Source organism: Megascapheus bottae, chromosome 3 (assembly GCF_031878675.1).
Source record: "Megascapheus bottae isolate mThoBot1 chromosome 3, mThoBot2.hap1, whole genome shotgun sequence".
Classification (NCBI taxonomy): Eukaryota; Metazoa; Chordata; class Mammalia; order Rodentia; family Geomyidae; genus Megascapheus; species Megascapheus bottae.
In genome coordinates this window covers 38,184,700-38,212,055 of record NC_143511.1, presented here as the reverse complement: position 1 = coordinate 38,212,055, position 27,356 = coordinate 38,184,700, and the positions used below count along the sequence as shown (strand labels likewise).

Genomic DNA, 27,356 nt, shown 5'->3' with positions numbered 1-27,356 from the left:
TGCAACTGCCCAGTGTGGTGCTTGTTAGAAAGAGAAGTCTTTTTATCCATGGAGTTAAAAGAAGTAAGACACCCTTTTCAGGTGGGAGTTTTCCACTGACCTTACCGTAATGCCCAGATTTGGGGTCCCCAAAGACCACCAAGGAGCTGAAAGCTATGTAAGTGCATGAGAGTCTTTTTATTGCAAGCTCGAGCCTGGGCTCACAACTGTCACTGAAGCGGGTCAGAATTGTGAGTTCTGACACTTCAGTTAACATGGTTTTTATAGTACATTGACCATAAGGCACAAGCTGACCACACGTAGGTGGCCAATAAAACTAACATTTCCACCTGGTTTCTTGCCTTTATTCTGCTATCAGGAATTTATTTTACCTGCTTCCTCTATCTGCCAGCCACCCTGTTCGTAGCCCTGCTCCTGGCCAGCTGTGATGGAAAAAAAATGTAAACCTTAGAAAAGAAAATGAAAAGAATAGTTTCCTTTCTAACCTTCTATATTTAGAGGATGAGTCTATCTCCTTAATATGGAGGAGGACAGTTTGGATATGGACAAAAACCTAGCAAATTGCTCTGTTCAGCTCACCTGCCCAGCTCTGGGTAGAGGAAGAGTATTGCACCCTTATGCATGAAAGTAAATTGCCTTGACAAAATCACCTATATTTCTTGTGTGTCTATTCATGTCTGACACTGGAGAGTCATTGTGTATTTTTTTTAAATTGCAATACTATTTATTATCTTTCAAAAATTCTGTCCCGTATTTTAACAGGCAAATTTTGGCACTGGTATTTTTTTTATATATTTTTTATTGTAATTAATAGAAGAGTTACATGATATTTGCCAGATAAATGGTGCATTAATTCCCATACATTGATACCCTTTCACATGTCTTGGTCCCCATTTCCCTTCCCCCTCCCCCACTCCTCATCTTGTTTTCCCTCATTCCCTATCCAATTTCAGATAATCAAATACAAATATATCCCATATATCAGGTAACAAAGTGAGATAGTGTAACAATATGAGATAACCAAGGGACAGTATCATTGTATATTTTTAACAATTGGAGTTAAAAGTCTCAGGGACTTTCCTGCCCTGTCTTAGCCTCCTGAGGAGCTAGGATTACAGGCATGAGCTACTGGTACCTGACTTTGGTTGAATTTGAAATTGATGTTTTCATACTTAGGACCAAGAAAAAAAAGCTTATTCTACTTAAAAAAGAAATTGGTTGGAGGCATGGCTCAGGTGCTAAAGTGCCAGCCATTTGAGTGCAAGTGTCATGTTCATGTTCCAGTAGAAATTAGTAACAATCATTAAAATGTCTCCTTATATATGAACAAAGTTGAAATAATTGCTTTTGGCAGAAATATCTCAATAGATTGATAGCTATTCAAAGAGCTCATGTGAATAGAACTTATACCACCTTTGAACTATTTATTATTATGATTAAAAAAAAATCTTTCTCAGTCATGGGGCTTGAACTCAGGGTCCGAGTGCTGTCTCTGAGCTTTTTCACTCAAGGGTAGCAGTCTACTACTTCAAGCCATAGCACCACTTCCAGTTTTCTAGTTGTTAACTGGAGATATAATATCACAGATTTTTCTGCCTGGGCTGGCTTTGAACTTTGATCCTCAGATCTCAGTCTCCTGTATAGCTAGTATTACATGTGTGGGCCACCGGCACCTGGCTTAACTATTTATTGTATTATATTATTGTTGTTATTGTTGTTGTTACCAGTCCTGGGGCTTGAACTCAGAGCCTGGCACTGTCCGTTACCTTTCTCAAGGGTACTGCTCTACAACTTGAGTCACAGAAACCACTTCCTGCTTTTTCAATATATGAGGTACCAAGAAATTTAACCCAGGGCTTTGTGCATTGCTAGGCAAGCACTCTACTACTAGGTCACATTCCTGGCCCAAAACTATTTATGATTATTACTATTACTATTATATTGTGACAATACTGGAGCTTGGAGTTAGGGCGATGTTGTTTTTTGCTTTGTCACTCTACCCCTTGAGCCATATCTCCAATCTAAGCATTTTGCTGGTTAGTTGGAGATGGAGTATCAAAGACTTATCTAACGTGTCTGTCTTTGAATGTTGACTATCAGCTCCCACCTCACAGGTATGAGCCAATGGTGTCTATTAAATTTAATTTCACTTTTCTCAGGGCTGGGGATTGAACCAAGGTCTAGTGTGTGTTGAGCACACTGTATCACTAAACTACATCCCCAGCTTCATTCATCTGGTCTGAAATTCAGCCTCTGTTATTTTATTTAAGGCTTTGGGTTAAGATAGATGATGAAGTGTATTCCTTGAGTTTTGGGAACTTGCTTGCTGCTTTCATTCTTGAGGACTGAGTGTAAAATTCTGAAATCTCACTTTCCACCTCATGACTATTATTCCATCATCTCCGCGTGTTGGTTACTGCCTTTTGATGCCTGAAGCAGACTGTTCTTCCTTAGTATGAATATGATTATGTTAAATGTGAAGATAGACATGTCCTTTAACAATGGTTCCTGGCCAGGGGTTTGGCCTCGTGGTAGAGTGCTTGCCTAGCACACACAAGGACCCACCTATATAGAAAAAGCTGGAAGTGGTGCTGTGGCCCAGTGGTAGAGCTCTAGCACTGAGAAAGCCCAAGGACAGTGGTCAGGCCCTGAGGTCAAGCCCAGGACTTTCAAAAAGTTCCCATTATTCCAGAGAAGGCAGAAAATCAGATTCATTTGTTTTGTTCATGTTTTTAGTTTTGACATCTCATGACCTATGATTTCTCCTTGCCATTATTTATTTATTTATTTGGTTGTGGGGCTTATACAGGGCTTAGGCGCTGTGCTCAAGGCTAGTGCTGTACCACTTTGAGCCAAGCATCTAGTGGTTGGTTGGAGGTAAGAATCTTACAGGCTTTCCTGTCCTGGCAAACTTCTAACTGTGATCCTCAGATGTCAGCATCCTGAGTAGCTAGGATTACAGGCATGAACAACCAGTCAGGGCCAGGCCCATTTTGTGTGTGTGGGGGGGTAGGTTGGGGGTTTGTACACTGGACTTGGGCTCTGCCCCTGAGCTTCAGCTCAAGGCTAGTGCTCTACCACTTGAGCCACAGCTCCACTTTTTTTTTGCCAGTCCTGGGGCTTGAACTCAGAGCCTGAGCACTGTCCTTGGGCTTTCTCAAGACTAGAGCTCTACCACTTGAGTCACAGAACCACTTCTGGCTTTTTCTGTGCATATGGCACAGAGGAATCGAACTCGGATCTTTATGAATACTAGGCAAGCTCTCTACCACTAGGCCACACTCCTCACCTTTTTTTTTTGTTGGTGTGTGTGGGGGTCATGGGGCTTGAACTTGGCCTGGGCACTATCCTTGAGCTCTTCAGCCCAAGGCTACCACCCTACCCTTGAGCCAAGTCCCACTTCCCATTTCCTAGGGGTTAATTGGAGATAAGAGTCTCAGGTCCTTTTTGTGCCCAGGCTGGCTTTGAACCTTGATCCTCAGATCTGAGCCTCCTGAGTAGCTAGGGTTACAGGTGTGAACCACCATGCCCAACTCATTTTGTTTTTTTAATCACATTCTTACACCTGATCCTTCATTCCTTTAGGCCCTCCTGGCAAATATGGCTGCCATGTTTGCAATCTACCATGGATCCCAGGGGCTGGAGCATATTGCTGGAAGGGTACACAATGCCACTTTGATTTTGTCTGAAGGTGAGTCTGTTATCTCTTTTTGGCATAACATGACTGATACATTTGATGCAGTTAAAACTTGGACTATATTCGGTACTGAATGCAAAATTAAAAGTCAGGTGAGAAACTGGGACAGCATTTTTAATACCAGTAATAGAGGAGTAAACTTAGGATATATAGGATTCCGATTCTCTTCCCCCTCCTAAAAGAACAACAAAAAAAATGAATGCTGTGCTGGAAAAAGTGAACACAGAATATTTTTCGTGACTTATAAAGAAAGAAAAATTCAAGCAGGGCTCTGGTGGCTTATGCTTGTAGACCTAGCCACTTGGGAGGCTAGGATCTGAGGATCATAGTTTGAAGCCAGCCGGGGCAGGAGAGCCTGTGAAATTCTATTTTCTTTTCTTTTTTTGCCAGTCCTGGGTCTTGAATTCAGGGCCTGAGCACTATCCTTGGGCATTCGCAAGGCTCTACCACTTGAGCCATAGCACCACTTCTGGCTTTTTTCTATGTATGTGGTACTGAGGAATTGAACCTGGGTCTTCTTGCATGCTAGGCAAGCACTCTACCACTAGGCCAAACTCCTGGCCTCCCATGAAATTCTTACTTCCAGTTAAGCATCAAAAGAGTCAGAAGTGGAGCTGGGGCTCCAGTGAGTTAACTGGAGACAGGAGTCTCATGGATATTCTTGCCCAGACTGGCTTTAAACCACTAATCCTCAGATCTCAGGCACCTGACTGGCTAGGATTACAGGCATGAGCCACCAGCGTCTAGCTATTTAGTTTTTACTTTTTTCCTCCCCTGAACTTCAAAAGATTGTAAAAGAGGTTATAAATTAACATGCTCATCCAGATGTTCAGTACTTCTTGGTCCGGGTCACCCCTTCCATCACGTATTTAACTTACTTTCAAAGCAGCCACTGGAACTTTGACCAGGATCGGGAACAGCCTATAGTAGAAGTTACCTCTTTATTTCTCTATGAAATGTCAGTAGCTAGAGAACCAGGTGCTGTGCCTGAGGCTGGTGGCTGTTCTGTCTTCCACAGGTCTCAAGCGAGCAGGGCATCAACTCCAGCACCACTTATTTTTTGACACCCTGAAGGTTCAGTGCGGCTGCTCGGTGAAGGAAGTCTTGGCCCGGGCTGCTCAGCGGCAAATCAATTTACGGTTGTTTGAAGATGGTACAGTAAGTCAAACGTTCAGTATCTTTACCACTTACATGTCGTGTGCTCTCTCTCTGAAGTCTTGGCTCTTTATCTAGATATTGTTTGGGGATTTGACCACAGTCTTAATTTCTTTGTAAGCAGTTTTCATGTCTAGTTTGGAATGCCATGTCCTTTTCAAATAAAGCAAAGACTTACTTTCAACTTTCCTCAAGACTATGTGTTTTCACAAAATTCTGAGACTGATCAAGATAATGATACAAATGGTAAGTGATATAATAAAACAAGTGTAGGACAGAACAAGTTCAACATTCTCTGTTCCAGTGGGCATGTATTACAGGCACTACGGACATCTAAGGCAGGCAAAGTCTGATCTGGTCTGGTTGCTTTCCTGTAAGGATCAACTTGGACATAATACTACCTCTGATGTCTTGGAATGACTGAGAATTTTTTTTAACTTAAAAAATTATTATTACAAAGGTGACAGTTACATAAATCAAATAATAGAGGGTTGTTTTGGGTTTTTTTTTTTTGCTTCCCCTTCCCCCAGCTTCTTTTTGTTTAAGGCTAGCACTCTACCGCCTGAGCCACAGATTGGTCCAGCTAAAGCTCCCCCCACCCCCTCAGGGCTGAGGATCAAATTCAGGGCCTTGCACTTGCCAGTCAAGGGCTCTTCTGCTGAGCTAAATCCCCAACCCCTAAAGCTTATTTTTTTGTTTTGTTTTGTCAGTCCTGGGCTTCAGCTCAGGGCTTGAGCACTGTCCTTGGACTTTCTCAAGGCTAGAGCTCTACCACTTGAGCCTCAGCACCGCTTCCAGCTTTTTTCTATGTATGTGGTACTGAGGAATCGAACTCGGGTCTTTGGGCATGCAAGGCAAGCACTCTACCACTAGGCCAAACTCCCGGCAAGCTTACTTTTTTTTAAACCATGTTAGTTTTATTTTTATTTTTTGCTGGTGTGGGAGCTTGAACTCAAGTATCTCACATTTGCATAGCTTGTGTGCTTGGCTGGTGCTCTACCATGTGAATTACACCTCCAGCTAGCTTTTTGTTAACTGGGAAAAGGAGTCTCATGAACTTTTCCATGAAGTGCAATCCTCCAGATCTCAGATTCCTAAGTAGCTAGGATTATAGGCATGGCTGAGAAATTTGTCTAGCACTTCCACCTGAAGTAGGGAAGCAGGGTCTAAGTAATATCACCTTGTTCTCACAAACCACCTTGGTGCCTGTCTGGGTGATTAGGGGCTGTCCACCCAGTGTCAAATACCATGAGGTGAGAAAAGCCATTCTTTTGAATTGCAGATGCCTGGCTCAGTTGGTAGGGCTCAGTTTTAGAGGATATATAGATATATCATGTGACAAAGTACTATTACTTTGTGTGTGTGTGTGTGTGTGTGTGTGTGTGTGTGTGTGTGTGTGTGTATGTATATATATACATATATATACATATATATATATATATATGTGTGTCCTACTTCACTCTGATCTTGGAGTTTAGACCTGATGCTGTCCATTTTGTTTTGTTTCTGTAGCTTGGTATTTCCTTGGACGAAACAGTCAATGAAAAAGATCTAGATGATTTGTTGTGGATCTTCGGTTGTGAGTCATCAGCAGTAAGTACATGGAAACCCACATTCCTCGAATGACTTTTTTTTTAAAGATTTTATTAACATTGATTTTTACATCATATTTCAAATGTAATGTTTAACAAACAAGTATTCAGGAAGGGGGTCTCTATATACAATCACCGGCATATAGATTTTAGAACATAATTTTTAAAATTAAGCTGAGGGTTTGTATGTCATTAATCTATGTAATAAAACATTGTTTATAGAGTAAATAGCCCATTGTAGATTTTTATGTCTATGTAGTTATATTTATATCTCCAAGACCATGTCCATAAACATGGGTACCTGAACATTGAGTCATTGCTCTTGTACTGTTTGGATCTAATATCCACGTATTAAAGATACAATGCGCCTTTTGTTCCTTTGAGAGAGGGGAGACTCAAACAAGATTAGAGAACTTATAAATGACTCTTAGAGGTAGTATCAAAGATTTTTTTAATTCTTGTGAGCCTGAGTGTGAGGAGTGAAGTTCAGGAATGACACAAGGCAGCCCCCAGTTCAAATTGAGCCACTGTTGCTCCCCTGCTTCTTCTGAATTTAAAGCTCATTGTTATTGCGCCTACTTAGAAAGTGCTTAATTGAAATTACCCTTAAGACAAGATTAACAACATTGGCATCTTGGTTCAAATCAATTCTGGGAAACATACAAAGCTTATTCATTTAATAAGTAGTTGTTGAAAACCTAATATGTGCCAGGTATTTTTCTAGGGTCTGAGGCTATAGAGGAGAGAGAGAGAGAGAGAGAGAGAGAGAGAGAGAGAGAGAGAGAGAGAGAGAGAGAGAGAGAGAGAGAGAGAGAAGAGGGAGAGGGAGAGGGAGAGGGAGAGGGAGAGAGTGTGTGTGTGTAAGCTATCTGGAAGTCTGGATGTCCATTTATACTTTCACGTGTAACTTCTATCTTGAGCTTCTGTGGTCTCGCCATACAGGAACTGGTGGCTGAAAGCATGGGGGAAGAGAAAAGAGGTATTCTGGGGTCTGCATTCAAGAGAACCAGCCCATTCCTCACACATCAGGTGTTCAACAGGTTTGTGTCACTTTGATCTTTTGTTGTAAGGATAAACTAGGGAGCTCCCTGGGGAGCTATTCTGACAGCAACCACCAAGTAGCTTATTGTGGCTTAGCCATGGCTTACTGATAAACCGCATGGTAAAGAAAGATCCCATTCCTGACAAAGACAAGCATATCAAGTTTTCTGTTAGTCATATTCTGCTGGCACAATCAGGAGAATTTGTGGTCATAGCTGGCCAGGCGGAAGTTTCTTCTCAAGAACCCTGTATCCTCTTCTTCCCAATCATCCTCTTGTGATTATAAATAGCTGGGTTTTTTTTTTTTTTGGGGGGGGTCCATTGTGGGGCTTGAACTCAATGTCTCTGCACTGTCCCTGAGCTTTTGTCTTCAAGGCTAGTGTTCTGCCACTTTGAGCTCCAGCTCCTAGGAGAGCCCCCAAAAGTGGAGCTCTGAGACCCAAAAAGATTAGGAGAATGCAACACCTCTTCCTAGAACTTTCTGCTGAGAGTTCCCCAAAATGGTCAGTCAGTCCTGCCTTGGTGGAAATTCTGATTTCTATCCTGGGTATAGGTTAATTCTACACCATATGTCCTGGGAACAGACAAAAATGTCTGAGGACGGAGAAAAATCTATGCTGGGGCTGGGAGTGTGGCTGAGTGATAAGAGTGCTTGCCTAGCATGCATGAAGCATTGGATTCTTCAGTACCACATAAACAGAAGTTGGAAGTGGCATTTTGGCTCAAGTGGTAGAGTGCTAGCCTTGAGCAAAAAGCTCAGGTACTGTCCCCAGACCCTGAATACTAGCCCCAGGACCACTGAAACAAAACAACAACAACAAATCAAAACAAAAAAAGAAACCCCTCAAATTCTATGCTAATGCTAACTGTAAGTCATTTATTTCTTACACCACCACCACCACCACCACCATCACCATCACCTCCTTCTCCTCCTTTTCCTCCTCCTCCTCCTCCTCCTCCTCCTTCTTTTCCTCCTCCTCTTCCTCATTTTTCCAATCTTGGGGCTTGAACTCATGACCTGGGCATTATCCTTGGGCTTTCTCAAGGCTAGTACTCTACCACTTGAGCCACAGTACCACTCTCAGCATTTTCTGTGTATATTGTACTGAAGACTCACACCCAGGGCTTTGTGCATGCTAGGCAAGCACGCTACCACTAGGCCATACTCCCAGCCTTAACACCTGCTTCTTAAAATAAAGAAATTACGAATATATCACATGAGTAAGAATATATCACATGATTGGTGCTTGTAATTTCAAGAAAATTGTGACTTCAGTCTGTGCACATATCCCCTGTACTCTACTCAATAAATAACTTGTAAAATGGACCCAGGACTCTGGAAGCTGGTGCCCCAAACCTCAGTACCTCAGTCTGATGTCCATTATTGTCTTGTACCCAGTAGCCACTTTCACTTTTCTGATGGGTTAATTGGAGTTAAGAGTCTCTCATCCTTTCCTGCATGGGCTGGCTTCAAACCACAATCCTCAGATCTCAGCCTCCTGAGTAGCTAGGATTCCAGGTGTGAGCCATTGGTGCCCAGCTTCTAAGAACTTCTTTTTATCAGGCATCCTCTGAGGTCTGTGGGAGTATTGGCCCTTTCTTCAGATATAGTTGACATGTTCACATGGTCAAAAGTGCTTTGCATGTTGAAGATAGATTCCAGTGTGTCTTATCTTTCATGAGGATGTGTGTGCTTCTTTTCTGATTTTAGTGACCCTAACCTTGTGTTTTATACCCACAGCTATCACTCAGAAACAAATATTGTCCGTTACATGAAGAAACTAGAAAACAAAGACATCTCCCTTGTTCACAGCATGATTCCACTGGTAGTTGTTTTTGCCTTTCACCTCACCTCTAACCCTTATCCCGCTCAGACTCCTTTGAATCTTATCTCGTACACCGCAAGAGGGAAGAGGGGTGGCTATGTGGGGAGACTGTGGGGTAGAAGGATGGACTGTGGGAAATCCCTGATGTGATGCATTCTGGATTTGCTTCTTAAAGGGATCCTGTACCATGAAGCTCAACAGCGCATCAGAACTCACAGTAAGTGGTCACTTCAATGAAGAGGGTCCTTTCCAGGGGTGGCTTTCCAAGAAGTTACCTGGATTGTGACTTAGCAAGTACTTAGTGTTTCTTCTTCTTCTTCTTTTTTTTTTTTTGCCAGTCCTGGGCTTGAGCTCAGGGCCTGAGCACTGTCCTTGGACTTTCTCAAGGCTAGAGCTCTACCACTTGAGCCTCAGCACCATTTCCGGCTTTTTTCTATATATGTGGTACTGAGGAATCGAACCCGGGTCTTCATGCATGCTAGGCAAGCACTTTAACCACTAGGCCAAACTCCCAGCCCCTTAGTGTTTCTTCTTAACCTTGTTGTTCCTCAATCTTGAGAAAAATCCTAGCATTTCTCCCACCCTTGTTAATCAGTTATTAACAATTACTATAATTGATAGTAATCAACTTTACTGTTGGTTATAATCAATTATTAATTATTAGTAATGTTATTAGTAATATTTGTTATTATTTGAGAAGGACTTTTGTTGTGTTGCCCAGCCTAGTCTTTTTTTCTTCATATATTTTTATTTTAATTAATAGAAGGGTTACATTATATTCACCAGATAGAAGGTGCATTTCTTCACAAACATTGATACCCTTTCTCATGTCTTGGTCCCCATTTCTCTCCTCCACCCCCGCCCTTCATCTTGTTTTCCCTGGTTCCCTATCTGATTTCAAATAACCAAATAAGTATATATACAATATATCAGATAACAAGGTAAAATACTGTAACAATATGAGATAGCCAAGGGACAGCAAAAGAGATGAGAGATAGCATAGTACATTAAGGACAACAATCACTCATTATATGGCTTTTGTTTCCATATCCTGGAGGTCCTTTCATTTAGCGTCATAGTATATGGCCTTATGTATCTAGGTTTTGCTCTATTGTAAATCTCTGCTGTAAGAGTCCAAGGTTTCTACTGATTATGACAAATGAGGGAAACCATTGAGCCTATGTTCCTTTGAGTCTGGCTTACTTCACTTAATATGATTTTTTCTAAGTCTTTCCATTTCCTTACAAATGGGGCGATGTCATTCTTTCTGACAGCCTCATAGAATTCTATTGTGTATAAATACCACATCTTGCTGATCCACTCATCAACTGAGGGGCATCTGGGTTGGTTCCATCTCTTTGTTATGGTAAATAGTGCTGCAATGAACATCATTGTGCTAGTGAATTTAGTATGTCCTTGTTTCTGGACAATTGGGTAAATGCCTAGTAGTGGAATTGCTGGGTCATAGGGGAGCTCTATGTTTAGTCTTTTGAGGAATTGCCATACTGCTTTCCATAGTGGTTGAACGAGTTTGCACTCCCACCAACAGTGTAGTAGGGATCCCTCCTGGCTACATCCCCTCCAGCATCTGTTGTTATTAGTTTTCTTGATCCTGGCCATTCTAACTGGAGTGAGGTGGAATCTTAGAGTTGTTTTGATTTGCATTTCTTTTATGACCAGAGATGTTGAGCATTTCTTCATGTGTCTATAGGCCATTCTTATTTCTTCTTCAGAGAAGACTCTCTTTGGCCCATCTTTTAATGGGATGGTTATTTCTTTGAAAATAGTTCTGTAGTGATTCTATTTTTTGAGCTGTTGATATGTTTTAGTTATGAGTCCTTTGTTGTATGGTTAGTGAAGATCTTCTCCTACTCTGTGGGCTTTCTAGTTAGTTTGCTAGCTTTGTCTTTTGTCATACAGCCTAGTCTTTTTTTGTTTTTTGATTTTTGTTTTTGGTTTTTTTCTGGCAGCCCTAGGGTTTGAACACAGAGCCTGGGCAGCATCCCTGAGCTTCTTTTGCTCAAGGATAGCACTCTACCACTTACTTGAGCCACAACACTAGTTCTGGCATTTTCTGTGTATGTGGTAGTGATTAATTGAACCCAGGGCTTCATGAATGCTAGACAAGCACTCTACCACAGGGCCACACTCCAGGCCCCTGACTTCTTGTTTTGTTTTTTGAGAGTTTATTGTAGATAAGAGCCTCACAGATTTTCTTGGCAATTTGCCTTCAAATAATGACCCTCAAATCTCAGCCTCTGAGTAGATAGGATTACAAGAGCAAGCCACTGGCACCTGCAACTTATTCTTTTTTTTTTTTTTTTTTTTTTTTTTGTTGGTTGTGGGACTTGAACTCTAGGCTCTGGTGTTGTCCCTGAGCTCTTCAGCTCAAGGCTGCTACTTTACCACTTTGAACCATAGCACCACTTCCGGTTTTCTGATTCTTAATTGGAGATAAAAGTCTCATGCACTTTGGTGGGTGGGCTGGCTTTGAATCACAATCCTCATATCTCAGCCTCCTGAGTAGCTATGATTACAGGTGTGAGCCACCATGCCTAGCTTTTTTTTTATTCCTTAGGGAAAATGTGACAATTCACATGAGGCACAGGAAATAATTTTGTATTGCATATGAAGAGTTTTTGTTTTGTTTTGTTTTGTTTTGGGCATTGTCAGGATAATGTATAAAGGGGTTACAGTTACATTCATCAGGCAATGGGTACATTACTTCTCAAACCTTGATACCCCTTCTTATTTTTTGTCCCCCTTTTTTCCCCCCACCCCTCCCAATCATCTTGTTTTCCCCCTTCCCTTCCCTATTTCAAATAAGCAAATAAGTGTATATACAATACACCCGGTAACAAAGTCAGATACAGTAACCATATGAGATAAACCATATGTAGAACAAAAAAAAGGAAAAATAGTACATTAAGAAAAATAATCCCAAAGATAAATCTCTTGCTTCCATATCTTAGAGTTCATTTAGTTTAGTCTCATCCTGTATGATCACATGTACATAGCTTTTGAGGTATTATGATCCTCTGCTAGAAGAATCATAGGAAAGGTTTTTAATTTACCTTGTATTTGTGGCTTGTTCTGCTTAATGAAGAACATGGAAGAGTTTGAGTAAACCCTCTAACTTTTGACATACAAGTCTGTTCAGGGACCTTTCCGTTCCTGTTTAGAAGTTCTGTGTTGAATCCTGAGTGTTGCACTTGTACAGTGCACATAGTGATGGTACCTTGTAAGAGTGCAGAGAGAACGAAATGAATTAATGTACGCAATGCCTTGGACAATCTGTACGTATAAAAGGCATTGTTGGTGTTAGGGATTGTTATCATCATCATCATCATCATCCATGAAGTTGTTAATACAACATGTATACATCCACATTTTCCCTCCCCTCTTACTCTTCAGCCCATCACATGGAAAGAATTTGCAAACATCCACCCCTTTGTGCCTCTGGACCAAGCCCAGGGATACCAACAGCTTTTTCGAGAGCTTGAGAAAGATTTATGTGAACTCACAGGTTATGACCGTGTCTCCTTCCAGCCTAACAGGTAAGGGGATGTCTTTCCCTCTTTTTAAATAAGAATAGTTGTATAGCCTCCACTCTAAGACTCAGAGGCTTACAACAGTGATTGTTTTGTATCCTTCTGTGAATTGACTGGACACTTCCACTCACCGGGATGGGGAGGCCTCATTCGTACAGCTCAATCGCTGATGATGGTTTGTTGGCTGGAGTGCAGGTGGTGAAACTGAGCAAGGATTATTTATTTGTTTGTTTATTTGTTTATTTATTTTTCTGTGTGGGCTTCTTCCTGTTGTTGCTTGAGTGTCTTTACAGTATGATGTCTGGGTTCAAAATGGAGTGTTCTAAGACAAAGTATGCAGAAGCTGAGAAATGCATAAGGTCCAGCCTTTAAAGTTACACAGCACCATATTCTGTCTGTAGTAGTGGCTCACACTTATAATCCTAATTATTTCAGAGGGTGACATCTGAGGATTACCGTTTGAAGTGAGCCTGGGTAAGAAAGTCTGTGAGACTTTACTCAGAAAAAGCCACAAGTGGTACTGTGGCTTGAGTGGCAGAGTGCTAGCCTTGAGCACAGACAGGCTCAAGACCCAGGACAGGCCAAAATAAAAGAAAAAAGAAGGGACTGGATATTTGGTCTAGTGGTAGAGTGCTTGCCCAGCATGCACAAAGACCCGGGTCCGATTCCTGGGCATCACATATGTAGAAAAAGCCAGAAATGGTGCTGTGGCTCAGTGGTATTAGCCTTGAGAAAGCCCAGGGGCAGTGCTCAGGCCCTGAGGTCAAACCTAGGACTGGCAAAAGAGGAAGAAAGAAAAAGAAAAAGAAGACTATAACCAAGAAGCTTTGTACTCATAATTTGACTTATGGAATTATAACCTCTTTGTACAACTACATAATAATAACAACAACAACAATAGAATAAGATTATAACTCTGTGTGGTGATGTAAGCCTATATTCCTAGCACTTGTGAACCAGAAAAGGAGGATCCTAAGTAAGAGTCCATCTTAGACAAGATAGGAAGACTCTGGTTCAAAAAAATCCCCCAAACAAAACAAAAACTATAAAAGAATAAGACTTTAAGAACACAAGTTAACTCCTAATAAAAGCCAGAGGCACAGTATAGGAGTGCCAGAGAAGCTTGGGTTCTACTTTGGTTCTGTCATTAACTTTTTTTTTTTTAACATTCTTAATTCATTTTATTTTTGATTCTAGAAGGAGTACAAATTTGAATCAGTATTGCTTTGTGTTGAGCAGAAGCCATTGATTTTTTATTTTATTTCTTTAATATATTTATTATTGTAATTAATAGTAGGGTTACATTATATTCACCAGATAGATGGTGCATTACTTCACAAACATTGCTACCCTGTCTCATGTTTTTGTCCCCATTTCCCTCCCCCCATCTTGTTTTCCCCCCTTCCCTATCCTATTTCAAATAAACAAATATATATTCTGTCACTAACTTTAAAAAGACCCTTTCCCTCTTTGGCCCTCAGGGTTTGTTTTTATTTGGGGGGGGTGCAGTTTTGGGTTTTTTGTTGGGCTGTGGCTTGGACTCTGTACCTGGGTGCTGTCCCCAAGCTCTTCAGCTCAAGGCTACCACCCTATCCCTGGAGCCTCAGTGCCACTTCTGGTTTTCTAGTGGTTAACTGGAGATGGGAGTCTCTCGGACTAGTGCCCAGGCTGGCTTTGAACCAAGATCCTCAGATCTCAGCCTCCTGAGTAGCTAGGATTACAGAGGTGAGCCACTGGACCCAGCAGCCCTCGTGTTTTTAGTCTGTGATTTTCTTTTAAATTGAAAAATAGTAAAAAAATTTTTAGGGGTTAATGACTCCTTTTGAATTATACTGTACATCTATATATATTACAGTCTACATCTATGATTAGTCAGGAAAAAATGTTTTGCATTTACATCAAGAACAAAATTACTCTAATGAAATAAAACAGAAACCAACAAAAGACCAAGAACATGAAAAAGCAGTAATTTTAAAAAGCAGAAGCCTTTAGCAAAATCTTCTTGGACTTGTTAAAATATGATTCCCTGAACCCCACTCCAAACCTCATCCTGACATCCAGAGATTGGGATTAATGATCTTTTATTTTATAAATAGAAAGGAATTGACCTAATGAAAAAAAAATCAAAATTTTGGGCCAGGAGTTTGGCCTAATGATAGAGTGCGTGCCTAGCATGCACTAACACCCAGGTTTGATTCCTCTATACTACACACATAGAAAAAGACAGAAGTGGGGGCCGGGAGTTTGGCCTAGTGGTAGAGTGCTTGCCTAGCATGCACGAAGACCTGGGTTCGATTTCTCGGTACCACATACATAGCAAAAAGCCGGAAGTGGTGCTGTGGCTCAAGTGGTAGAGCCCTAGCCTTGAGAAAAGCCAGAGACAGTGCTCAGGCCCTGAGCCCAAGTCCAGGACTGGCAAAAAAAAAAAGACAGAAGTGGTGCTATGGCTCAAGTGGTAGAGTACTAGCCCAAGGACAGTGCTCAGGCCCTGAGCTCAAGCTTAGGACTGGCAAAAAAAAAAAAAAAAAAAAAAAAAAAATCAGCTTTTTAAATGCTGAAACGAAGTCACTTTGCCCTCTAGTGGTAGAATGTGATCACCTCTTCAGTGTCCTGGAGTCATTTTTTTCAAGATTGTTTGAACTCAGCCATTAACACTTACATAATTAAGGTGTTTTCCTCTCCAGGATCTTAAAAAGGTGAGCTTCTGTGCTCAAGGGTAGCCCTCTACCACTTGAACCATAACTCCATTTCTAGATTTTTGGTAGTTAAGTGGATTTTTGTTGTTGTTGTTTGGTTTTTTGCCAATTCTAGGCTTGTGCTCAGGACCTGAGCACTGTCACTGGACTTTCTCAAGGCTAGAGCTCTACCACTTGAATCTCAGCACCACTTCTGGTTTTTTTCCCCCCTCCTATGTATGTGGTACTGAGGAATTGAACCTGGGTCTTTGTGCATGCTAGGCAAGCACTCTACCACTAGGCCAAACTCCTTGCCCAAGTGTGTGTCTTTAAAGATTCCCTAGTGATTCCAACTTGCAGGCCATCGTGAAAACCACCTCCTTATTTTTAGTTCTGTTGGATATTCTTCTCTTTGTCCTCATTTTCCTCATTCTTTGGATTGATAGCAGTCTTGCAGGAGGTTTAGAGATCTTTGATGGTTTCTGAAAGAGATCTTATCCAGCCCCCTCCCCCGCCTCCCAAGTTCCTAATAAACAGACAGGTTGTGTCCGGCTTTATTGGGCCATGCTGTCAAGGAAAAGGCAATTCATCTACTTTTAGGAAATGAGCAAAGGATGCACCATAGATTCCATAGATCCTTCTGTCGTTGCTACTTCAACAGCGTGACAATCTTGTTTTGATTTGTTTGTGCTAGTCTCTGCGTGGATATACTATATACTGGTTTTATTATTGTCCTATATCCCAGAAATGTCTAAACATTGGCTAATTATTTGCATTTGATTAGTGTTTATTGGATGAAGAGATTTCTAGACTGCATGGAGAAAGAATTCAGTGCCCCATATCACCAGAAATGATGTCTACAGAGGAGGCAATGATAACTGTCGGGGGACCATCTCTTAAAATGAAGATTTATACTTAATTGGAGTCAGTCACACTATCTATGCTTTCCTAAGAGTCTAGTCACAAAACAGTTTGGAATCTGAATGTTTACTTCTGTGTTTGTACTTTAATTAAAAATATATATAAACAACATTTTAAGGAAATAGTCTTAGTGATATAATTAATTTTGTTGTAATACATATATGTTACATAACATTGATTCTTTCAGGGTTTTTGTTTTTTGTTTTTGAGATAGCACCCTGCTGTCTTGCCAGCTGTGCACTTCAAGTTGCCCTCAAACTCTTTTTTGTTTTTTTTTGGTGGGTCGTGGGGCTGTTCTTTGTGGGGCCTGGGCGCTATCCCTGAGCTTATCACCCTACCGCTTGAGCCACAGTGCCACTTCTGGTTTTCTAGTGGAGATCTAATTGGAAATCTCACTTTCTTGAGTGCCCGGGCTGGCTTTGAACCGCAGTCTTCAGATCTTAGCCTCCTGAGTAGCTAGGATTACAGGTGTGAGCCACCACTCTGCAACTACCCTCAAATTCTTGATCCTCCTGTCTCAGCCTTTCATGGGCTGTGATGAACCTTATTCCAATTATTCATTTATTTGCTCAAATCACAAGCCCAGGGAATCTTTTTATTTATTTATTTATTTATTTATTTATTTATTTATTTATTTATTTATTTATTGCCAATCCTGGGGCTTGAGCTCAGTGCCTGAGCATTGTCCTTGGGATTTCTCAAGGCTAGAGCTCTACCACTTGAGCCATAGAACCATTTCTATGTAGATTTTTTCTGTGTATGAGATACCAAGGAATCGAACTCAGATCTTAATCATACTAGGTTCAAATCTAGCCAAGGCACTAAAAGTCTGAGAGACTCTTATCTCCAATTAATCACTAGAAAACTGGAAGTGGTGCTGTGGCTCAAGGGGTAGGGTGGTAGCCTTGAGCTGAAGAGCTCACAGACAATAAATACCCAGGCTCAGAGTTCAAGCCCGACAACCGGAGGGCCCCCCCCCAAAAAGTTCTTAGACTTGGCTTCCCATTAGAACTAGTTATCTAGGAGACTCTGAAGATTACTAATGCACAGACCAATTCCTTGAGGGTCTTCTTCCCATGAGAACTAAGCAACAGAGTCTGTAACTAGGGACTGGATTAGAGAAGGGATTGACATGGAGGAGCACCAAAGGGGGAGATTTCAACTGGGTTATTTACTATTAGTAGTTCCTCACCTTGAACTTTGAAGCTCTGAAGCCCAGGCAAGTATCCCGTGTATACGTGCATCACAGAGCAGGAAGGGCTGGTACTTACTAATTGGCATCTCTCTGCCCTCATTTCCTAGCTCTTGGTTTATCTTATTGATCACCTCTAACTTGGAGTCAGTGCTCTAAAGGCCAGTCATTAGACCTGAGTGCAGAATGCTTTCACAAAGAAACATCTACATGTGAAGAAAAAGGGGAAACAGGGCGAGGAAAGCCATCTTCCAGGGAATTCTGCTTCTCTTTCTTCTCTCTTCTGTCTGACACACAGTGGACTGGAACTAAGAGACCCAATAGAGCCCAATAGAGCACAGGTGCCTCATGCCTGTAATCCTAGCTAGTCAGCAAGCTGAGATCTGAGGATCCTGGTTCTAGCCAGCCAGGGCAGGTAAGGTAAGTCTCTGAGACTCTTATCTCCAGCTAAGCTTCAGAAAACCAGAAGAGGCTATGACTCAGAGTGGTAGAGCACTAGCCTTAAGCATAAAGAGCTCAGGGATAGCATCCAGGCCTTGAGGAGAAGGAGGAGGAGGAGGACGAGGAGGAGGAGGAGGAGGAGGAGGAGGAGGCTCCTCTATGGAAGATCTTCATCCTAGGAATATTTATTAAGCCCCCAGCTCAACAAGGTGTTTTTAAAGACCACAAGTTTGTAATTATGATGAAACCCAGTTTATTTATTTGTAATTTTACAGGGTGTACTTTTTTTCAGTGCTGGGATGGAACTCAAGGTCTTGAGCAGGCTAGGCATACTAATAAGGTTTAGTCTTTGGTTAATAGGTACCAGTGGAATTTCATTTGTTTCAACTCTGTAATTAGAGTTTTTCTAGTTCCTTGTGCTCTATGGAATTTCTCATGGATTCTTTCTAGAGTGAGTCTGGGTTTTGGAAGAAGTTGTCTATTGGCTTTCCCTCATTCTGGATTAAAACATAAATTACAGTAGTTTCTTTCTCTGCTTGGGTAAACGTATACTAGAGGGCTTTGTTTTCTAGAAGAATTAGCCTGTGCCCCTGTGTACTGGCACAGTCCTCCATGCAGCCATCTGTGTAGCGCGAAGCTTCCACCCCTTCATCCTAAACACGTGTTCTAGCTGCTCCTCTCATATACACGGAATGCTGATGGTCTCTCTAGCTGGTTCATGCAGATAAACAGTTGCTTTTTTAATATGTTTCCACCAACAGATGGCGCTAATAATTCTCCCGTTTTGAATATTTTCCTTGTAAGGTTTGTGTGGTACTCGTACTTGTGCTTGCTTTTGTTGAAACACAGAAGATTTTAAGAATATCTAAATGCAAAAAAAATCCAATAGCCAGCATTTCTGTCTTCCTTTCTCAGCTACCCTTCAGCTAAGCCCCACTTCCCGTTTTCTAGAGGTTAATTAGATATGGGAATCTCAGGTCCTTTTGTTCCTGGGGCTGGCTTTGAACCTTGATCCTCAGATCTCAGCCTCCTGAGTAGCTAGGATTACAGGCCAGAGCCACTGTGCCCGGCAATAGCCAGCATTTCTGACCAAATCTTTATGTAGTACATTGTTGTCCTTTTGGATGACTGGTTCATAGAGGCAAACATTCTCTTCTTTCACTCTTACTCTGCCTTTTGATGGGCCTTGAAATGAAAAGAAGATAAATAAGAAGATAAAAAGTTCTGAGAAAAATGCAAAGTAAATATAAAATACATTGGTTAAAATAGGAAAAGAATGGCATTCGTGCTCATTGATTGGACTGAAGTGTTGGAATTCAATTTGAACAGATTTCCTAAATATTCTTATTATTTATACTTACCCTCCAGTTGAGCTAAAACAGGCATGAGTGTGAACTCTGTAGTCATCTCCCAATTGCAGTAAATATATAACCTGGTTTTATCAGCATGTGGAATGAAGAGCTGGGGCCAGTAGCTCATGCTTCTAATGCTCACCACTCATGAGGCTGAGATCTGAGGATCACAATTTGAAAACATCCCAGGCAGGAAAGGTGGTGAGACTCTTATCTCCAATCACAGAAAAAGCAGCACTAGAGCTGCATCTGCCGTGACAATGTCAGGAGTACAAGGCCTAAGAAGAGGGGCTTTCCCAGGGCAAGGAACGTGGCAGTGCTGGAACTGGCTTGCCATGTTTGTTTCAGGGAAGGAGGAAGATCCACTGGTAGGAGACAGGAGTACAGCAAGACCACAGGTCAATTGGGGGTTTGTACACCTGGGGACAATCTGGACTGATGGCTTTTGGAAAGTTGTATGGAGTTGGAGATCTTCGAAGAATGGGTAGGATGGGAACTACTAGATGAAGATACTGAGGCTTAGGGAGGTGCTGTAACTAGGACTGCCAGCGATTTGCTGAAGGGTAGAGTATTTTCTTGTTCTCAAAATAAAAAGCACCAAATGCAGTACAACAGAAGAGCAGTCGTTGTCTTTCCAAAAAGCAACAGAGAGCAAGAGTGAAGCTGACTCTGTGCATGAATGAGGAAGCTGTAGCTAAACCTCCCTCTTCAGTCTAGGAAGGGACACTAGTAGCTACTCTGATGACCTTGCATCTTTGAGGGAGCCATTGTGCTCCAAGAAACACCTCTGCTTGCAAAGGGAGCGTGCAGCTCTGTGAGCCAGGTCAGCAGGGTACCAAAGGCTCCCCTAGCTGCCTTTTGAATCTATGGCTGCGGGAATGTTTCTCCAGGGCGTTTGGGCTGGAGGACATATGCATTTTGAGTAGGACCAAAACCTCCATTACTTAACTTCCTTCCCTCACGGGGTACTGACATTAAATACCAGTCTGCAGTTGACTCAGCATTGCTCACCGGAATGTGAGTCACTCCAAATGTGCTAAAGTAGTGCCTGCCCGGGCTGCCGAGATAAGTCTGGCAGTCTTCACCAAGCACGTGCCTGCAGGGCCTGGGAAAGCTGGGATGCTGACTTAATATCTAATACTATAGTTTATGATTCTAGATATGATCATTGTGATGGTAGTTATATATTTTAATGATAAATATTACCTTTGAAAGATACCTATTGAAGATGAAGCTAATAAATAGGATAGTTGAGGTTTGCTTCAAGATTTTTTACCTCACCATGTGTGGTGGCTCACGCCTGTATTCCTAGCTACTCAGGAGAGTGAGATATGAGGATCACAGTTCAAAGCCAGCCCATGCACTAAAGAACATGAGACTCGTATCTCTGATTAACCACTAGAAAAAGTGAAGTGGGGCTGTGGCTCAAGGGGTAGGGGGTTCACCTTGAGCTGAAAAGCTTAGGGACAGCACCCAGGCTGAGAGTTCAAGCCTCATGACCCACCCCACCCCCCCAAAAAAAGAGATTATCTCCCTCTGCAAGGCATAGTTGGCTCATGCCTATAACAGTAATTACTCAGAAAGCTGAGATTTAACAATTATGGTTTGAAGCCAGCCAGGAAAGGAAAGTCCTTGAGACTTTTCTATCCAGTTAGCCTCCAAGTAGCCAGAAGTACAGCTGCCATTGAAGTTGCAGAGAACTTGCATTGAGCACAAAAGCTCAGGGATGGTGCCCAGGCCCTGAGTTGAAGCCCCAGGATCAGTACTTTAAAAAAATTTTTCAAAGCCGGGAGTTTGGCCTAGTGTAAAGTGCTTGCATAGCATGCATAGGGACTCGGGTTCAATTCCTTGGTACCACATGCAAAGAAAAAGCCAAAGTGGTGCTGTGGCTCAAGTAGTAGAGTTCTAGATCTGAGCAAAAGAAGTTTAGAGATAGCACTCAGGCTCTGAGTTCAAGCCCCAACACTGGCAATGAATAAATAAAATAATGAATTAATTAATTTTCCTTGATCAGGGTGAAGGCATTTGTAAGGGATATGGTAAGAAATAAGATTTGACCATAAATTTATTCTGCTTTACACTGAGTGATAGGTATATAGTGTTTTTTTTCCTATTGTATCTCAATTTTTATATAATTTCAAAAATCTTAATAATAAAGACTTAATTGATACATGGTTCTGAGCTTAGAAGTCCATCTTTGGGTAGGAGTGGGTGAGCTGTAGTGCCAGGCTGAACGGTGTTGTTACTTTGGTTGTGAAGACATTTGGATTCATGCAGAGAGCCTAGATGAGCTTTCCCCAGTGTGAGGGACAGTCAGGCCTTTTCACACACTGGTGAACACACAGCTAGTGCTCATTGCGGATTCACAGAGGCCAAAACCTTGATCCTTCTCTTCTTGTCTTTGCAGTGGAGCCCAGGGAGAATATGCTGGACTGGCCACTATCCGAGCCTACTTAGACCAGAAAGGAGAGAAACACAGAACGGTGAGGATGGTCTGGGGCGCGGGTCACGGCGAGGGGGCAGCAAGCTCAGCCAGCTCTCAGGTCCTGTTCATGTCATGGACTAGTTACTCTCATTCTTGGAAGCCGATGAGGCATGGGGTGGGGGCAGTGTAATATATATATATATATATATATATAATTATTATTATTATCAAGAAACAGATTTCTGAGAGCTGACCACTGGGATCCTTGTCTCTAAGACATCTACTTAACCATTTCGAGGGAAAACATTCAGAGATAACAGGCTTTTGTACAAACCCAGCATGTAAAAGTGAGCCAGCTGGCCGAGGAAGCCCTCTCTCTAGGGAACGAGGGGGAGGAGAGAGCAGGAATGTGACCAGAGTGAACCTCTCTCCTTGGCTCAGCCCTGACCCTGGGCCTGGATGAAAGGCAGAGTCCACATTAATTCTTTTGTAAGCCCTGCTGTGTCTAAGCACAGTTCTCATCATATATATGCTGATATTTCTTGAACAAATACGTTTCTCATCAGGTGATTCTCAGATCTAAGCAGAAGCAACAACAAAAAGATGTAGAGCAGAGTTCATGTTCCTGCTTCACTGTTTGCTTTGGAAATAAGATTGTATGTAGTATTCAGAATCCCAGTTGACTCTGAGAGGCCTTTGTGGGTACCCATATGTGCTAATGGGCACCACTGATTTCTAGAAACTGTGCCTCTTTTTTTTTTTTTTTTTTTTTTGCCAATCCTGGGCCTTGAACTCAGGGCCTAAGCACTGTCCTTGGGCTTTCTCAAGGCTAGAACATTACCACTGGAGGCACAGCGCCACTTCCAGCTTTTGTCTATGTATGTGGTACCGAGGAATTGAACCCCGGTGTTTGTGCATGCTCCATAAGCACTCTACCACTAGGCCAAACGCCTGACCCCATGAAACTGTGCCTTTTGATTTTAACATGGGCCTCAGGTTGTGGCCGGTGGAGGCATGCATTCCTTGCTCTTTCATGTTGGTGGCTTGGGTTTCTGCTGAGCTGTGGGGTTGGGAGTTCTTAGAGCAGAGGGTGGAATCCAAGAGCAGTGAAATGCTTCTGACATCCTAGGAGAAGTCCAGAAAAGGGCATAGGATGTTTCTGCCCAAGTAAGTGGCATTGAGTGGATCTTGACTTTATTTCATTCTTAGTTTTATTAAAACTGCAAGACTATATGGCTAGTTGCCTGTGTTTGCAATGAGGAATTCTGGCAGTTTCATTTTCCTTTCAAAAATGGGAAGGAAGCCAGGCGCAGTAGCTCATCTGTAATTCTAGCTACTCGGGAGGCTAAAATCTGAGGATCAAGGTTCAAAGCCAGCCTGGGCACAAAAGGACCTGAAACTGATCTCCAATTAACCTCTAGAAAATGGGAAGTGGGACTTGGCTCAAAGGTAGGGAGGTAGCCTTGAACTGAAGAACTCAGGAACAGCACCCAGACCAGGCCAAGTTCAAGCCCCATGACCTCCCCCCCTCCACACGCACGTGCATACACACAGGACTAGGATTGATTATTTTCTTATTAATTTAACTAAATATACATATAATTTTATTTATATATTTCTTTCTTCATTCATTTATTTGAGGTAGGCTCTTTCTGTGAGGGCATGGAACTCATAATTTTCAGCCTCCTTTGTGCTGGGATTGCAGGTGTCTTCCACTACAACCAACATTTGGGTTGCTTTTTTTTTAAAGAGATTTTTGGGAAAAAAACAAAAAACAAAAAAAGCCATTCATGATTCAATAAGCTGCAGAGCTCTGGCCATGTAAACAGTGTGTACTGTACCAGGCAGAGGAAAATGGATCCATAGCTCAGCCAGATGCAGATTCTGACATTCCAATTTAGGTTTGTTCACTAGAGTTTTCCTCTATTTTGTGTGTGCCAGTCCTGGGGTTGAAGCCAGGTCCTGGGCATTGTCTGAGCATATTTGCTGAAGGCTAGCATTCTACCACTTAAGCCACAGCTCCACTTCTGGCTTTTTTGGTACTTAAATGGAGGTAAGAGTCTCATGGACTTTTTAGTGCCTGGGCTGGCTTTGAACCATGATCCTCAGATCTAAGCATCTTGAGTAGCTAGGAATACAGTCTTTCTTCCCCAGGCTGGCTTTGAATCACATTCCTCAGATCTCAGCCTCCTATGTAGCTGGGAATTCAAGCATGAGCTGCTGGTGTTTGGCTTTGATTTTTGTTTGTTTTTTTCTTGTACTAGTTCCAGAGCTTGAATTTAGGGTTATGTATTAACTTGGCTGGTACTATACTACTTGAGTCACACCTCTACTTCCCACTTTTTACTGGTTAGTTGGGAGTAAGAGTCTTGTAGATTTGTGTGCTTACTCTGGCTTCTAACCAAGATCCACAGATCTCAGCTCCTGAGTAACTAGGATTATTGTCATGAGCCACTGTACCTGGCTGCCAACACCATTCTTGAAGCTCTTGTTATGCCTCTCTCTTACCATGGCTTCTTTGAGAATCTAGGTTCCTTGGAAAGGGAACAGATCTTCTAGGGTGACCCTTCATCTTGCTTGACAGAGGGACCACATGTTTGCATTGTTTGTGGAAGATCTGTGTCCCAGGACAAAAGTCCAGTATTCTTCTACTACAATGTTTTACACCCAGTTTTCTCAGTTCTCCAATCAGAAGCCAGGAAGTAACTGTGAAGGTCTAGGAGTTGGGAAACAAGAGTTGGGAAGCAAGCTGGAAAGGGCAAGGAAAATGAGAATTCTATTGGCTTAGCCAAGACAGTATACACCCACAACTTACTCTTCCTATCTTCTGTTCCTCCTCACCAGTTTTTGGTCCTCCCTCTTCCCACCCTCATGATGATGTCTGGCACTGTTGTCCTCACTGCTGTCACAGAATTCCATCTCTCAAGAAGCCATTCTAATCTGAGGGTCATGGTTCCCGTGGGATTCTGTACTGTAGGGACCATGAGGAGAAGAGAAAGAGGGAGTGGGCACCACCTAGCCACCGAGCATGCAGAAATACACAACTCTTCATCCTGGAAATGTTGCCATTTTTCTGCATGAAAGACTTTAATTAAAGCCAACTTTTTAGTTAAGAAGAAAATGACTTATTATTTAAGTAATCAGGGAAGGTTTTTACCACATCAATGTTTTCTGAAGCAGCTGTCTTCACACAATAGACTTTAATGGAATCCAGTAAAAATCTATCACTTTTTCTCCAAAAGGCATGTAGGTGAAATCATGTGCTATGGAACTATTCTTGATGGTTTTCTTTTACAAGCTGTCCTCCCCCACCCCCAAGTTATTTTTGGACGGGTGCCAGAGGTTCACACCTATTATCCTAACTACTCAGGAGGTAGAGATCTAAGGATCATGGTTCTAGACCAACCTGTGCAGGGAAAGTCCCTGAGATTTTTCCTTTTTCGGTTGGTCATGGGGCTGAATTCAGGGCCAAAAAAGCCAGAAGTGGAGCTGTGGCTCAAGTAGGAGCACTATTATTGAGCAAAAATGCTCAAGAACAGAATTCATGCCCTGAGTTCAAGTCCCACAATAAGTACACACACACACGCACACACACACACACACACACACACACACACACGCGCGCGTGCACAATGTTGGGTCCATATTTGCTCTTAGGTTAAATTTCAAAGATTTCTAAAGAGGAATGTCTTCAAAATATATAAATTCTAATAAAAAACATATAGCAGCAATTTCATCTTATACACTTTACAATATCAACATGCTAGTCAAATATTAACTCAAGTTTGCCCTTCAGAGACTTGAGTTTCTTTTATATAAGGGCTTTTTCTTCTTTTTTCCAGCTGCCTGAAGCAAATTAGTGGCCTTGGATATTGTGGCCAAACAGAAACTTCATCAGCATAGAAGCATTCCTCCTTAATTCTTCTGTCTTTTTGTGGGGGTGCAGGGCCTCACACTCTTTTGGCTTTTTTGTTCATAGCTGATGCCCTATCACTTGAGCCACAGCTTCACTTCCAGCTTTGCTGGTTAATAGGAGGTTAAGACTCTCCTGGACTTTTCTGCCCTATCTGACTTCAAACCAGGATCCTCAGAGCTCAGCCTCCTGAGAGCTAGAATTACAAGCATGAACTGCCAATACCAGGCATAATCCTTCAACCTTTAGGCAGGGCTTTTAGGATGATCTGCCCATTCTGTCCCAGGTTGTCTAAAAATTAAGAGAATACAGCACCCATCTAAATGGTTATAAAATGCCCCCCCCCAAAAGATGGACTTACTTTGGATAAATCACAGGTTCCAAATATTACAACATGAATATCCTTGGAAGCCCATTTTTCTTTTGTGTATGCATGTGCGCATGTGCCTGCACCAGCCTTAGGGCTTTAACACTGTCCTTGGGCTTTCTCAAGGCTAGAACTCTACCACTTGAGCCTCAGCACCACATCTAGCCTTTTCTATGTATGTGGAATTGAGCCAGGCCCTTTGTGCATGCTAGGCACTTCTACCATGCAATTTCTGACCCCAACTTTGCATTTTAAAATAATTTTTAAAATCATGCCTATCCATTTCTTTTCAAAGAATTTGCAACATTACTTCTGGGATGAGAGGAAATAAAGATGATGTTTAGGGTACACAATGGACTTATCTTGTTGAATTCTGTGATGTTTCATTTCCTCATCAGATCTGCAAGCGCATAGGTGCTTGCCTGAATTTGTATAATGGTATGGAAGAAATGAAATGTGATTTGCATCTAGGAATGCTAACACTAAACCGACTACCCACTTTTCGTAAAAAAGCCAACACAGGGACTTGCAAAGCCTTGGGTTCAATACCCAGCCCTGAAGAACAAATAAAAATAATTCCAGTGCATCATTGACTTCTAAGTCTGTGACTCTTGAGACTTTACATTTGAACTCTTCAACCCGCATGTTTTTTTTTCTATTTCAAATGTAGTTCTAAACTCATAGATTTTTTTAGTCCGTTCTCAGGCTTATTTTATTCATAGTGTAGCCCACAAATTCATAGCAGAGCTGAGATGTGAACATCTGCATTTCAGAATTTAACGTCCAATCAATTTTTTTTTTAAGTAAGTCGTGAGGCTTGAACTCTGTCTGGGTGCTGTCCTAAGCTTTTCAACTCATGGCTAGCACTTTACCACTTGAGCCACAGCACCACTTCCTCAAAATTTTTTTTCCAGTCCTGGGGCTTGAACTCAGGGTCTGGGCACTGTCTTTGGACACTTTTTGCTCAATGCTAGCATTCTGCCACTTCTGCCACAGTACCACATCAGACTTTTTCTGTGTATGTGGTTCCGGGGAATCGAACCCAGGGCTTTGTGCATGTTAGGCGAGCATGCTACCACTAGGCCACGTTCCCGTGCCTCTCAAATATTTTTTTTATGTGCTGCTTCTCACATGGTATAACTGATACAGAGTTTGAATAAGCACAGGCTTTACTTTTAGTGTACTGAGATGAGGAAAGACATTTAGGG

The 27,356-nt window shown here is 42.0% G+C and overlaps 1 protein-coding gene across 1 annotated transcript in view; it reads left to right on the top strand.

Moving 5' to 3' along the window:
- The window catches only part of Gldc (glycine decarboxylase), an 85,535-nt gene that overhangs the window by 38,724 nt on the left and 19,455 nt on the right, over nt 1-27,356 (top strand). The window contains exons 9-16 of the mRNA XM_090329956.1: nt 3,586-3,691; nt 4,716-4,855; nt 6,365-6,445; nt 7,387-7,484; nt 9,227-9,311; nt 9,487-9,528; nt 12,726-12,868; nt 21,851-21,926. Coding sequence (XP_090186082.1) covers nt 3,586-3,691; nt 4,716-4,855; nt 6,365-6,445; nt 7,387-7,484; nt 9,227-9,311; nt 9,487-9,528; nt 12,726-12,868; nt 21,851-21,926 — 771 coding nt within the window. The remainder of the gene's footprint in view (nt 1-3,585; nt 3,692-4,715; nt 4,856-6,364; nt 6,446-7,386; nt 7,485-9,226; nt 9,312-9,486; nt 9,529-12,725; nt 12,869-21,850; nt 21,927-27,356) is intronic.